Below are 15,006 nucleotides of genomic sequence, written 5' to 3' on the forward strand. Positions count from 1 at the left end.
TTGGTTACAGGGTTAATTCTGCATGATCACATGGTTAATTCTGCTTGGTAATAGGGTTAATTCTGCTTGGTTAAAGGGTTAATTCTGCATGGTTACAAGGTTAATTCTGCATGGTTACAGTGTTAATTCTGCATGGTTACATGGTTAATTCTGCATGGTTACATGGTTAATTCTGCAGGGTTACATGGTTAATTCTGTATGGTTACAGTGTTAATTCTGCATGGTTACATGGTTAATTCTGCTTGGTTACAGGGTTAATTCTGCATGATTACATGGTTAATTCTGCATGGTTACATGGTTAATTCTGCATGGTTACATGGTTAATTCTGCATGGTTACATGGTTAATTCTGCATGGTTACATGGTTAATTCTGCATGGTTACATGGTTAATTCTGCATGGTTACATGGTTAATTCTGCATGGTTTGCGGTGGTCTGAGCTGCGTGCTCCGGCTGTGAGCATGAAGAGTTCGTACCCAGTGCCAGGAAATCTTGTTTCTTTTTTTTGGTGAGGAAGGCATATATGGACTTTCTCAGAACCTTTCCAAACGTCTGAAATCGAAGTCTATTTCTAGTGATCAGGCTGCACACACACACACACACACGCACGCACGCACACATGCACACACACACACAAACCTTTCCTCAAACTGTTACATTACAACAAAAAGGTTCCTCCGTCAATAAGCCCCCCTGTAGGATAACAACACATCTCTAGTCTCAGAGTTGAACATCTCTCTCAACCGCTTCTTCTCCAAAAATGACACAAAGTTGAGACTTGGCTGATGCCACCCACACAATACAGCCTTTCCAGACACTGAAGTAGAGTTTGGTATTAGCCAGACTATATCTGTATGCCTTGAGGTGTAGCTTTTAACTGAGCTTGCCTCGTAGAGTTGCATCATCCTCGGGCTTCCTGATAAAATCTTCTTATCTCATATTACTTGAAGAACATGTTTCACTTTTACACTATAGATATAGCTGATTCACTCAACTAACACAATAATACACTGTTAGAGCAGTAGTACAATGCATTCATTCACTGCGTTCTCCATAAACCTTCACACCGTCCAGCACCCTAATAGAACCAATGTTATAAAAACGAAATGTCAATCATTGACAGTTCTTTCAGACATAATCGTTTATCTCAACTTTTTCTCATACAGTGCCAACAGAAAATATTAATCCCCTACATTTTGTTGTGTTACAGCCTGAATTCAAAATGGATTCATATGTTCTATTTAATTTTCCCACAATACCCCATAATGACAAAGTGAAAACATGTTTTTTAGATTTTTTGTTGTTGCATATTTCTTAAAAATAAAAAACGGAAATATCACATTTACATAATACTTTTAAATTCAGGCTGTAACACAACATGATGTTGGAAAAGGTCGAGGGGTGGGAATACTTTCTGAAGGCTCTGTATGTCTCAGAACTTTCTCAGTAGCCTAGTCAACTTGAGAGTTGTGGTGAAATGTATAAGTCATTGCATGGCATATTGACATGTTCAGAGCGGCAAAAGTGGTAAGCAAGAGGATGATTAGCAGCCTATAGTACATTTGCATACTAGGAGCGATAACCGCGTGCGTGCGGTAGGCTTACTCGTCCCCGTCCCGAGATCATTGACGCGCTCAGCTCCGCTTAGCTCACTGGTTTTGAATGGCATTGACTGACGTCACGAAACGCGGCACACTGGTGAGACTGTTTAAAGCTGTGAAGCATTTCAGGATGGATCTCAGAGAATAGGAACAGAGGGACACGCTGTCTGAACACTCCATGCGCCCCAGACAGACAGCCGCAGACTGAGAGACTTGGAAGGACTTACTGAAACGGCGGCAAACTATTAGTTAAGTTTTTTCAGCACCTGCGATTTAGTTTTTTCCTCTAAAAAACGGTGGACATGTTGCATCGCCGTAAAGTTTTAATCATCTTATTGCTGGTGGTCGCGGAATGCGGAGCGATATCGCAGATGGGGGCTCAGGTCGGCGACTGCCCGTCCCGCTGTCACTGCGAGGAGGACGGCATGCTTCAACGTGTCGACTGCTCGGATCTCGGGCTCACGGAAATTCCAGCCAACCTTAGCGTCTTTACTTCTTATCTGTAAGTCTCATTTTGGCTATTTTGTCCTTCGTGAGCGGTGAGAACGGGGCACCTGTGCACTTGGCACGGCACGGGCTTCTAGCCTACTAACTAACCAACTAGGAAAGAGCGCTTGTTTTCGTGCGTCTCTCTCTACTACAGTAATGAAGGCTAGTCAACTTTGACAGATATGAAGCCAGCCTCATTTGGCCTCGGCTCGCAGAGAGAGTAACGTGCAAGCTGTTTTCCAAATGTTAACCTTCACGTGGTCTTGTCAGGCAAATAAACTATGGATAGGATTTAGTTGCATATAGTCTACATTTTATTTGCGTGTTTGGTTTGAATTTACACGAGATTAATTTGTATACCATTTTAGATTTACAAATATTATTGGAAAAAATATTACAGATTTATTTAACGAGGCAACTCATTTAATAAGAACTAATTCTTATTCTCAATGACAGCCTAGGAACAGTGGGTTAAGTGCCTTGTTCAGGGGCAGAATGACAGATTTTTACCTTTTCAGCTCAGAGAATCGATCTCGCAGCCTTTCGGTTACTAGTCCAACGCTCTAACCACTAGGCTACCTGCTGGTTACTAGTCCAATGCTCTAACCACTAGGCTACCTGCTGGTTACTAGACCAATGCTCTAACCACTGGGCTAACTGCCGTTAACTTTAAACATAACTTAATCAACAATGGCTCAGTTAGTTCAATCATGGTGCAACTCCAAAATTGTTTTATCAATTTTTACATGGACCACGTAGCCTACTGAGTAAATGCTTAAGTTAAGTTGGATAAAGTTATTGCTGAATTAACACGTTTTTTTTTCTTTTCTATTACTGTTATTTCTACAGTAATTAAATCGAGGTGTCATGCGTACTTCTATTGTATTATGGCGTTGTTATACTTCTATTGTATTATGGCGTTGTTATACTTCTATTGTATTATGGAGTTGTTAAACCTGTATTGTATTATGGAGTTGTTATACCTGTATTGTATTATGGAGTTGTTATACCTGTATTGTATTATGGAGTTGTTATACCTGTGTTGTATTATGGTTGTTATACCTGTATTGTATTATGGCGTTGTTATACCTGTATTGTATTATGGAGTTGTTATACCTGTGTTGTATTATGGTTGTTATACCTGTATTGTATTATGGCGTTGTTATACCTGTGTTGTACTATGGAGTTGTTATACCTGTGTTTTATTATGGAGTTGTTATACCTGTGTTGTATTATGGAGTTGTTATACCTGTGTTGTATTATGGAGTTGTTATACCTGTGTTGTACTATGGAGTTGTTATACCTGTGTTTTATTATGGAGTTGTTAAACCTGTATTGTATTATGGAGTTGTTATACCTGTATTGTATTATGGAGTTGTTATACCTGTATTGTATTATGGCGTTGTTATACCTGTGTTGTATTATGGAGTTGTTATACCTGTGTTGTATTATGGAGTTGTTATACCTGTGTTGTATTATGGAGTTGTTATACCTGTATTGTATTATGGCGTTGTTATACCTGTGTTGTATTATGGAGTTGTTATACCTGTGTTGTATTATGGAGTTGTTATACCTGTGTTGTATTATGGAGTTGTTATACCTGTGTTGTATTATGGTTGTTATACCTGTGTTGTATTATGGAGTTGTTATACCTGTGTTGTATTATGGAGTTGTTATACCTGTGTTGTATTATGGAGTTGTTATACCTGTATTGTATTATGGAGTTGTTATACCTGTATTGTATTATGGAGTTGTTATACCTGTGTTGTATTATGGAGTTGTTATACCTGTGTTGTATTATGGAGTTGTTATACCTGTGTTGTATTATGGAGTTGTTATACCTGTGTTGTATTATGGAGTTGTTATACCTGTGTTGTATTATGGTTGTTATACCTGTGTTGTATTATGGAGTTGTTATACCTGTGTTGTACTATGGAGTTGTTATACCTGTGTTGTATTATGGAGTTGTTATACCTGTGTTGTATTATGGAGTTGTTATACCTGTGTTGTATTATGGAGTTGTTATACCTGTGTTGTATTATGGAGTTGTTATACCTGTGTTGTATTATGGAGTTGTTATACCTGTATTGTATTATGGAGTTGTTATACCTGTGTTGTATTATGGAGTTGTTATACCTGTGTTGTATTATGGTTGTTATACCTGTATTGTATTATGGAGTTGTTATACCTGTGTTGTACTATGCATATCTTCAGGTCTTACGTTATTATTAGAAAATCTGAAATCCCAGGTGGAGTTTTTATCCCATGTAACAGAAACAGAACATCACGTTTTAAATTATTATTATTATTATTATTATTATTATTATCAGCTGATTTCAGAAACACAACCCACATGTCAGCCCATGTTTAGTCTAGTTGCCCTGAACCTGACCCAGCTACTTAAAAATAGATTTTAAAACATACATTCCTGGTGGTGCTGGTTCTCTCTATATTCCCGTGTCATCTATGACAATTCAACAGGACACATAGAGATTTCACAGCTCCCCAGGAATAGCAGGCTCACTGCATGGCATGGAGAGCTACGGTATATCTGGCTGCCAAGCTAGCACACCGTCCTGGCCGGACGAGGCCCAGCTCTCAGTATGGACCAGCCTGCCTGGCCCTGCACCGCTGGCATCAGACAGACAGGCATATCTTGATGTTTCACACACCTCAGAGGAGGAAAGATGAGAGAGCTGATTGGCCTCTCTCTCTCTCTCTCTCTCTCTCTCTCTCTCTCTCTCTCTCTCTCTCTCTCTCTCTCTCTCTCTCTCTCTCTCCTTCACCCCTTTATTCCTCTCTCTCTTTATTCCTCTTTTTTCTCTCTCTCTCTTTCTCTCTCTCTCTCTCTCTCTTCTTCACCCCTTTATTCCTCTTTTCTCTCTCTTTCTTCCGCTCTCTCTTTCTCACGCTTTCTCTCTCTCTCCTTCACCCCTTTCTCTCTTTCTTCCTCTCTTTCTTCCTCTCTTTCTCTCCTTCACCCCTTTATTCCTCTGTCTCTCTCTCTTATTCTCTCATTCGTTTTCTCTCACTTTCTCTATCTGTCTCACTGTTCCCTTTCTTTCTTTCTCTCTGTCCAGTGGAGAGGTGACAGGCTGGCTCCTGTGCTTTCTGTCTCTCTGTGTCTCTCTGTGTCTCTCTGTGTCTCTCTGTGTCTCTCTGTGTCTCTCTCTGTGTCTCTCTGTGTCTCTCTGTGTCTCTCTGTGTCTCTCTCTGTGTCTCTCTCTGTGTCTCTCTCTGTGTCTCTCTGTGTCTCTCTGTGTCTCTCTGTCTCTCTCTCTGTCTCTGTGTCTCTCTGTGTCTCTCTGTGTCTCTCTGTGTCTCTCTCTGTTTCTCTCTGTTTCTCTCTTCCTTTCTGTCTGTCTCCTTCTCTATCTCTCTCTGTCTCTCTCTGTCTGTCTCTCTTTGTCAGTAACACCAGGAACAGTCCTGTCTAAGGTGTTGAGAGTTCTGTCATCAATTTTCTCCAGCACTTTGTCTCACTTGTGGCGGCTGGGCAGCGCAGGCAGAAGAGTGCAGTTTGCTGTAGCAGGGCAGAGCAGACTCTTTTAAAGCATCGTTTGACTTCCTTCTGTCTGAGCTATTCTGAAGGTGTTAAGGTCTGTGCTGCAATCAGCCTTAGATTAAGTATATGCATGAATGACATCTGTTGTTTACTACTTCTATAGTGAAACGTTAAGCCTGCCATAAAAGGTTGATGTGACAGTACTTCTATAGGGAAACGTTAAGCCTGCCATAAAAGGTTGATGTGACAGTACTTCTATAGGGAAACGTTAAGCCTGCTATACAAGGTTGATGTGACAGTCCTTCTATAGGGAAACGTTAAGCCTGCTATACAAGGTTGATGTGACAGTCCTTCTATAGGGACACGTTAAGCCTGCTATACAAGGTTGATGTGACAGTCCTTCTATAGGGAAACGTTAAGCCCGCCATAAAAGGTTGATGTGACAGTACTTCTATAGGGAAACGTTAAGCCCGCTATACAAGGTTGATGTGACAGTCCTTCTATAGGGACACGTTAAGCCCGCTATACAAGGTTGATGTGACAGTCCTTCTATAGGGACACGTTAAGCCTGCTATACAAGGTTGATGTGACAGTCCTTCTATAGGGAAACGTTAAGCCTGCTATACAAGGTTGATGTGACAGTCCTTCTATAGGGAAACGTTAAGCCTGCTATACAAGGTTGATGTGACAGTCCTTCTATAGGGAAACGTTAAGCCTGCTATACAAGGTTGATGTGACAGTCCTTCTATAGGGAAACGTTAAGCCTGCTATACAAGGTTGATGTGACAGTCCTTCTATAGGGAAACGTTAAGCCTGCTATACAAGGTTGATGTGACAGTCCTTCTATAGGGAAACGTTAAGCCTGCTATACAAGGTTGATGTGACAGTCCTTCTATAGGGAAACGTTAAGCCTGCTATACAAGGTTGATGTGACAGTCCTTCTATAGGGAAACGTTAAGCCTGCTATACAAGGTTGATGTGACAGTCCTTCTATAGGGAAACGTTAAGCCTGCTATACAAGGTTGATGTGACAGTCCTTCTATAGGGAAACGTTAAGCCTGCTATACAAGGTTGATGTGACAGTCCTTCTATAGGGAAACGTTAAGCCTGCTATACAAGGTTGATGTGACAGTCCTTCTATAGGGAAACGTTAAGCCTGCCATACAAGGTTGATGTGACAGTCCTTCTATAGGGAAACGTTAAGCCTGCCATACAAGGTTGATGTGACAGTCCTTCTATAGGGAAACGTTAAGCCTGCCATACAAGGTTGATGTGACAGTCCTTCTATAGGGAAACGTTAAGCCTGCCATACAAGGTTGATGTGACAGTCCTTCTATAGGGAAACGTTAAGCCTGCCATACAAGGTTGATGTGACAGTCCTTCTATAGGGAAACGTTAAGCCTGCCATACAAGGTTGATGTGACAGTCCTTCTATAGGGAAACGTTAAGCCTGCCATACAAGGTTGATGTGACAGTCCTTCTATAGGGAAACGTTAAGCCTGCCATACAAGGTTGATGTGACAGTCCTTCTATAGGGAAACGTTAAGCCTGCCATACAAGGTTGATGTGACAGTCCTTCTATAGGGAAACGTTAAGCCTGCCATACAAGGTTGATGTGACAGTCCTTCTATAGGGAAACGTTAAGCCTGCCATACAAGGTTGATGTGACAGTCCTTCTATAGGGAAACGTTAAGCCTGCCATACAAGGTTGATGTGACAGTCCTTCTATAGGGAAACGTTAAGCCTGCCATACAAGGTTGATGTGACAGTCCTTCTATAGGGAAACGTTAAGCCTGCCATACAAGGTTGATGTGACAGTCCTTCTATAGGGAAACGTTAAGCCTGCCATACAAGGTTGATGTGACAGTCCTTCTATAGGGAAACGTTAAGCCTGCCATACAAGGTTGATGTGACAGTCCTTCTATAGGGAAACGTTAAGCCTGCCATACAAGGTTGATGTGACAGTCCTTCTATAGGGAAACGTTAAGCCTGCCATACAAGGTTGATGTGACAGTCCTTCTATAGGGAAACGTTAAGCCTGCCATACAAGGTTGATGTGACAGTCCTTCTATAGGGAAACGTTAAGCCTGCTATACAAGGTTGATGTGACAGTCCTTCTATAGGGAAACGTTAAGCCTGCTATACAAGGTTGATGTGACAGTCCTTCTATAGGGAAACGTTAAGCCTGCTATACAAGGTTGATGTGACAGTCCTTCTATAGGGAAACGTTAAGCCTGCTATACAAGGTTGATGTGACAGTCCTTCTATAGGGAAACGTTAAGCCTGCTATACAAGGTTGATGTGACAGTCCTTCTATAGGGAAACGTTAAGCCTGCTATACAAGGTTGATGTGACAGTCCTTCTATAGGGAAACGTTAAGCCTGCTATACAAGGTTGATGTGACAGTCCTTCTATAGGGAAACGTTAAGCCTGCTATACAAGGTTGATGTGACAGTCCTTCTATAGGGAAACGTTAAGCCTGCTATACAAGGTTGATGTGACAGTCCTTCTATAGGGAAACGTTAAGCCTGCTATACAAGGTTGATGTGACAGTCCTTCTATAGGGAAACGTTAAGCCTGCTATACAAGGTTGATGTGACAGTCCTTCTATAGGGAAACGTTAAGCCTGCTATACAAGGTTGATGTGACAGTCCTTCTATAGGGAAACGTTAAGCCTGCTATACAAGGTTGATGTGACAGTCCTTCTATAGGGAAACGTTAAGCCTGCTATACAAGGTTGATGTGACAGTCCTTCTATAGGGAAACGTTAAGCCTGCTATACAAGGTTGATGTGACAGTCCTTCTATAGGGAAACGTTAAGCCTGCTATACAAGGTTGATGTGACAGTCCTTCTATAGGGAAACGTTAAGCCTGCCATACAAGGTTGATGTGACAGTCCTTCTATAGGGAAACGTTAAGCCTGCCATACAAGGTTGATGTGACAGTCCTTCTATAGGGAAACGTTAAGCCTGCCATACAAGGTTGATGTGACAGTCCTTCTATAGGGAAACGTTAAGCCTGCCATACAAGGTTGATGTGACAGTCCTTCTATAGGGAAACGTTAAGCCTGCCATACAAGGTTGATGTGACAGTCCTTCTATAGGGAAACGTTAAGCCTGCCATACAAGGTTGATGTGACAGTCCTTCTATAGGGAAACGTTAAGCCTGCCATACAAGGTTGATGTGACAGTCCTTCTATAGGGAAACGTTAAGCCTGCCATACAAGGTTGATGTGACAGTCCTTCTATAGGGAAACGTTAAGCCTGCTATACAAGGTTGATGTGACAGTCCTTCTATAGGGAAACGTTAAGCCTGCTATACAAGGTTGATGTGACAGTCCTTCTATAGGGAAACGTTAAGCCTGCTATACAAGGTTGATGTGACAGTCCTTCTATAGGGAAACGTTAAGCCTGCTATACAAGGTTGATGTGACAGTCCTTCTATAGGGAAACGTTAAGCCTGCTATACAAGGTTGATGTGACAGTCCTTCTATAGGGAAACGTTAAGCCTGCTATACAAGGTTGATGTGACAGTCCTTCTATAGGGAAACGTTAAGCCTGCTATACAAGGTTGATGTGACAGTCCTTCTATAGGGAAACGTTAAGCCTGCTATACAAGGTTGATGTGACAGTCCTTCTATAGGGAAACGTTAAGCCTGCTATACAAGGTTGATGTGACAGTCCTTCTATAGGGAAACGTTAAGCCTGCTATACAAGGTTGATGTGACAGTCCTTCTATAGGGAAACGTTAAGCCTGCTATACAAGGTTGATGTGACAGTCCTTCTATAGGGAAACGTTAAGCCTGCTATACAAGGTTGATGTGACAGTCCTTCTATAGGGAAACGTTAAGCCTGCTATACAAGGTTGATGTGACAGTCCTTCTATAGGGAAACGTTAAGCCTGCTATACAAGGTTGATGTGACAGTCCTTCTATAGGGAAACGTTAAGCCTGCTATACAAGGTTGATGTGACAGTCCTTCTATAGGGAAACGTTAAGCCTGCCATACAAGGTTGATGTGACAGTCCTTCTATAGGGAAACGTTAAGCCTGCCATACAAGGTTGATGTGACAGTCCTTCTATAGGGAAACGTTAAGCCTGCCATACAAGGTTGATGTGACAGTCCTTCTATAGGGAAACGTTAAGCCTGCCATACAAGGTTGATGTGACAGTCCTTCTATAGGGAAACGTTAAGCCTGCCATACAAGGTTGATGTGACAGTCCTTCTATAGGGAAACGTTAAGCCTGCCATACAAGGTTGATGTGACAGTCCTTCTATAGGGAAACGTTAAGCCTGCCATACAAGGTTGATGTGACAGTCCTTCTATAGGGAAACGTTAAGCCTGCCATACAAGGTTGATGTGACAGTCCTTCTATAGGGAAACGTTAAGCCTGCCATACAAGGTTGATGTGACAGTCCTTCTATAGGGAAACGTTAAGCCTGCCATACAAGGTTGATGTGACAGTCCTTCTATAGGGAAACGTTAAGCCTGCCATACAAGGTTGATGTGACAGTCCTTCTATAGGGAAACGTTAAGCCTGCTATACAAGGTTGATGTGACAATCCTTCTATAGGGAAACGTTAAGCCTGCTATACAAGGTTGATGTGACAGTCCTTCTATAGGGAAACGTTAAGCCTGCTATACAAGGTTGATGTGACAGTCCTTCTATAGGGAAACGTTAAGCCTGCTATACAAGGTTGATGTGACAGTCCTTCTATAGGGAAACGTTAAGCCTGCTATACAAGGTTGATGTGACAGTCCTTCTATAGGGAAACGTTAAGCCTGCTATACAAGGTTGATGTGACAGTCCTTCTATAGGGAAACGTTAAGCCTGCTATACAAGGTTGATGTGACAGTCCTTCTATAGGGACACGTTAAGCCTGCTATACAAGGTTGATGTGACAGTCCTTCTATAGGGAAACGTTAAGCCTGCTATACAAGGTTGATGTGACAGTCCTTCTATAGGGAAACGTTAAGCCTGCTATACAAGGTTGATGTGACAGTCCTTCTATAGGGAAACGTTAAGCCTGCTATACAAGGTTGATGTGACAGTCCTTCTATAGGGAAACGTTAAGCCTGCCATACAAGGTTGATGCGACAGTCCTTCTATAGGGAAACGTTAAGCCTGCCATACAAGGTTGATGCGACAGTCCTTCTATAGGGAAACGTTAAGCCTGCCATACAAGGTTGATGCGACAGTCCTTCTATAGGGAAACGTTAAGCCTGCCATACAAGGTTGATGTGACAGTCCTTCTATAGGGAAACGTTAAGCCTGCCATACAAGGTTGATGTGACAGTCCTTCTATAGGGAAACGTTAAGCCTGCCATACAAGGTTGATGTGACAGTCCTTCTATAGGGAAACGTTAAGCCTGCTATACAAGGTTGATGTGACAGTCCTTCTATAGGGAAACGTTAAGCCTGCTATACAAGGTTGATGTGACAGTCCTTCTATAGGGAAACGTTAAGCCTGCCATACAAGGTTGATGTGACAGTCCTTCTATAGGGAAACGTTAAGCCTGCTATACAAGGTTGATGTGACAGTCCTTCTATAGGGAAACGTTAAGCCTGCTATACAAGGTTGATGTGACAGTCCTTCTATAGGGAAACGTTAAGCCTGCTATACAAGGTTGATGTGACAGTCCTATAGGGAAACGTTAAGCCTGCCATACAAGGTTGATGTGACAGTCCTTCTATAGGGAAACGTTAAGCCTGCTATACAAGGTTGATGTGACAGTCCTTCTATAGGGAAACGTTAAGCCTGCTATACAAGGTTGATGTGACAGTACTTCTATAGGGACACGTTAAGCCTGCTATACAAGGTTGATGTGACAGTCCTTCTATAGGGAAACGTTAAGCCTGCCATACAAGGTTGATGTGACAGTCCTTCTATAGGGAAACGTTAAGCCTGCTATACAAGGTTGATGTGACAGTCCTTCTATAGGGAAACGTTAAGCCTGCTATACAAGGTTGATGTGACAGTCCTTTACAGCGCAGACTTTTCCATCCATCATCCATCATCCTTCCCCTCTGCAGACTGAGCCCTGTAAACATTACACAGCTGGTAAATAGCCCTCAAGAGGCACACACACATGTACACACACACATATACACACACTCACACACACACACACACACACACACATTACACACACACACATACACACACACACACACACACATTACACACACACACACATTACACACACACACATTAAATAGAGTTAAATATAGAACTGAGTGTTGCTCGTAAAGCATCTGAACGTAGGCCAGAAGTGTTTTAAACAGTCACCTTTTTGTTTGGGGGAGATCATTTCAAATCAACACCTCATGGTGGGTACTTGGAGAAGTGACAAGTGGGAGGCCATGAGAGTTTGTGGTGGTGGTGGTGGGGGGGGGGAGTGGGAGAAGGGAGGTAACCGCTGTAAAAGTATTTTTTTTTAAATAATAGCAGAGGGGGAAAAAAGCTTTGCAAGTCATAACGTATAGGGCCCATAAAGAGATGGCCTGGGGCAGGTGTAAGATTAAACACATAGAAAGTCTATTTTAAGCATCACATTGAAGCTTGTGATATTTTCCATTTTTTATCACGTACAATGAAGATTAAAGCTTTTCTCTCTCTTTCTCCTTCTAAATGAAGGGTCTAACCTCCATCACTGATACACTACATCGTTCTTCACCTGGGGACTGTGTTTTCTCTCTCCTTCTAAATGAAGGGTCTAACCTCCATCACTGATACACTACATCGTTCTTCACCTGGGGACTGTGTTTTCTTTCTCCTTCTAAATGAAGGGTCTAACCTCCATCACTGATACACTACATCGTTCTTCACCTGGGGACTGTGTTTTCTTTCTCCTTGCAATCGGCGCGTGTTTGTGTTGTAAAGCCATGTGAACGGGTTTATGCTTATGCAGCTATCAAACAGTTTACCACTGCTGTTTGAATGCAATATACGCAATGAGAACAACCTTGTTAGAAATGTCTCTCTCTCTGTCTCTCTCTAAAACATTTTCTGAGAGAGAATGGGCTGCCGGCCGCGACATGAATTTATGTAAATGATGGAAAAGAGAGAGATGGGGTGTGGTGGAGTTGACTTTGTCTGTGTACCAAATTGATCCCTGTTCTACATAGAGCTCTGGTAAAAAAATTGTGCACTATGGACCTAGTCAAAAGTAGTGCACTTAATAGGGAACAGGGTGTAATTTGGGACGTAACCTATTTGTTGTGATGAGGGAGGTGAACTCACTAAGCTGCTCTCTAAACGAGGGTTGAATCCTGCAGACGCTAAATGTTGCCCTAAGACACACACACACACACACACACACACACACACACACACACACACACACACACACACACACACACACACACACACACACACACACACACACACGCGCGCACTAATGTTGCCCTAAGACAGACACACACACACACACACACGCTAATGTTGCCCTAAGGCGCACACACACACACGCTAATGTTGCCCTAAGGCGCACACACACACACACACACACACACACACACACACACACACACACACGCTAATGTTGCCCTAAGGCGCACACACACACTTGCTAATGTTGCCCTGGGTAGATCCCTTCACTCAAGACCCGTCTGGTCTAATCGGTCCACTTGTCAAGGGAGTAATGTCTGTCTGTCGTTCTGTCATCGTAATGCCTCTTCTTCCATTAGTTTGATGAGCCAGCTAGGGAACACATCATCACTAGCACGCCCTGGGGCATCTTTCAGATCATTCACATCAGGATTCACAGGGACAATACAGAGCCAGTGGAATCGCTCATTTCACTTTTCACATGAAGAGAGAGAGATTACAAGTCCCAGACTCGAACAATATGAAGATGTTATTGTACATGATGGTACAGGAACGTTTAGAGCAGTGAGAAATGAGAGATGGTTTTCTATAACGCCACGGTTCCCTTCTGTCTCACGTAGTTATTTGTACCTGTCCTGTCTACATGTTTATAGAATCACACTAAACACAGTACCTGTCCTGTCTACATGTTTATAGAATCACACTAAACACAGTACCTGTCCTGTCTACATGTTTATAGAATCACACTAAATACATTACCTGTCCTGTCTACATGTTTATAGAATCACACTGAACACAGTACCTGTCCTGTCTACATGTTTATAGAATCACACTAAACACAGTACCTGTCCTGTCTACATGTTTATAGAATCACACTAAACACAGTACCTGTCCTGTCTACCTGTTTATAGAATCACACTAAACACAGTACCTGTCCTGTCTACATGTTTATAGAATCACACTAAACACACTACCTGTCCTGTCTACATGTTTATAGAATCACACTAAACACAGTACCTGTCCTGTCTACATGTTTATAGAATGACACTAAACACAGTACCTGTCCTGTCTACATGTTTATAGAATCACACTAAACACAGTACCTGTCTACATGTTTATAGAATCACACTAAACACAGTACCTGTCCTGTCTACATGTTTATAGAATCACACTAAACACAGTACCTGTCCTGTCTACATGTTTATAGAATCACACTAAACACAGTACCTGTCCTGTCTACATGTTTATAGAATCACACTAAACACAGTACCTGTCCTGTCTACATGTTTATGGAATCACACTAAACACAGTACCTGTCCTGTCTACATGTTTATAGAATCAAACTAAACACAGTACCTGTCCTGTCTACATGTTTATAGAATCACACTAAACACAGTACCTGTCCTGTCTACATGTTTATAGAATCACACTAAACACAGTACCTGTCCTGTCTACATGTTTATAGAATCACACTAAACACAGTACCTGTCCTGCCTACATGTTTATGGAATCACACTAAATACATTACCTGTCCTGTCTACATGTTTATAGAATCACACTAAACACAGTACCTGTCCTGTCTACATGTTTATAGAATCACACTAAACACAGTACCTGTCCTGTCTACATGTTTATAGAATCACACTAAACACAGTATCTGTCCTGTCTACATGTTTATAGAATCACACTAAACACAGTATCTGTCCTGTCTACATGTTTATAGAATCACACTAAACAGAGTACCTGTCCTGTCTACATGTTTATAGAATCACACTAAACACAGTACCTGTCCTGTCTACATGTTTATAGAATCACACTAAACACAGTACCTGTCCTGTCTACATGTTTATAGAATCACACTAAACACAGTACCTGTCCTGTCTACATGTTTATAGAATCACACTAAACACAGTACCTGTCCTGTCTACCTGTTTATAGAATCACACTAAACACAGTACCTGTCCTGTCTACATGTTTATAGAATCACACTAAACACAGTACCTGTCCTGTCTACATGTTTATAGAATCACACTAAACACAGTACCTGTCCTGTCTACATGTTTATAGAATCACACTAAACAC

The 15,006-nt window shown here is 41.9% G+C and overlaps 1 protein-coding gene across 2 annotated transcripts in view; it reads left to right on the top strand.

The window, feature by feature from the left end:
- Nucleotides 1–1,600: 1,600 nt before the first annotated feature.
- LOC106609731 (leucine-rich repeat-containing G-protein coupled receptor 5) overlaps nucleotides 1,601–15,006 on the top strand; it is a 194,987-nt gene continuing 181,581 nt past the window's right edge. For both annotated transcript variants that reach the window (XM_082977998.1, XM_082977999.1), the window contains exon 1: nucleotides 1,601–2,101. In XM_082977998.1, coding sequence (XP_082834124.1) covers nucleotides 1,902–2,101 — 200 coding nt within the window. In that variant the 5' untranslated portion in view covers nucleotides 1,601–1,901. The remainder of the gene's footprint in view (nucleotides 2,102–15,006) is intronic.

This window comes from Salmo salar, chromosome 07 (genome assembly GCF_965601325.2).
Source record: "Salmo salar chromosome 07, fSalSal1, whole genome shotgun sequence".
Lineage (NCBI taxonomy): Eukaryota > Metazoa > Chordata > Actinopteri > Salmoniformes > Salmonidae > Salmo > Salmo salar.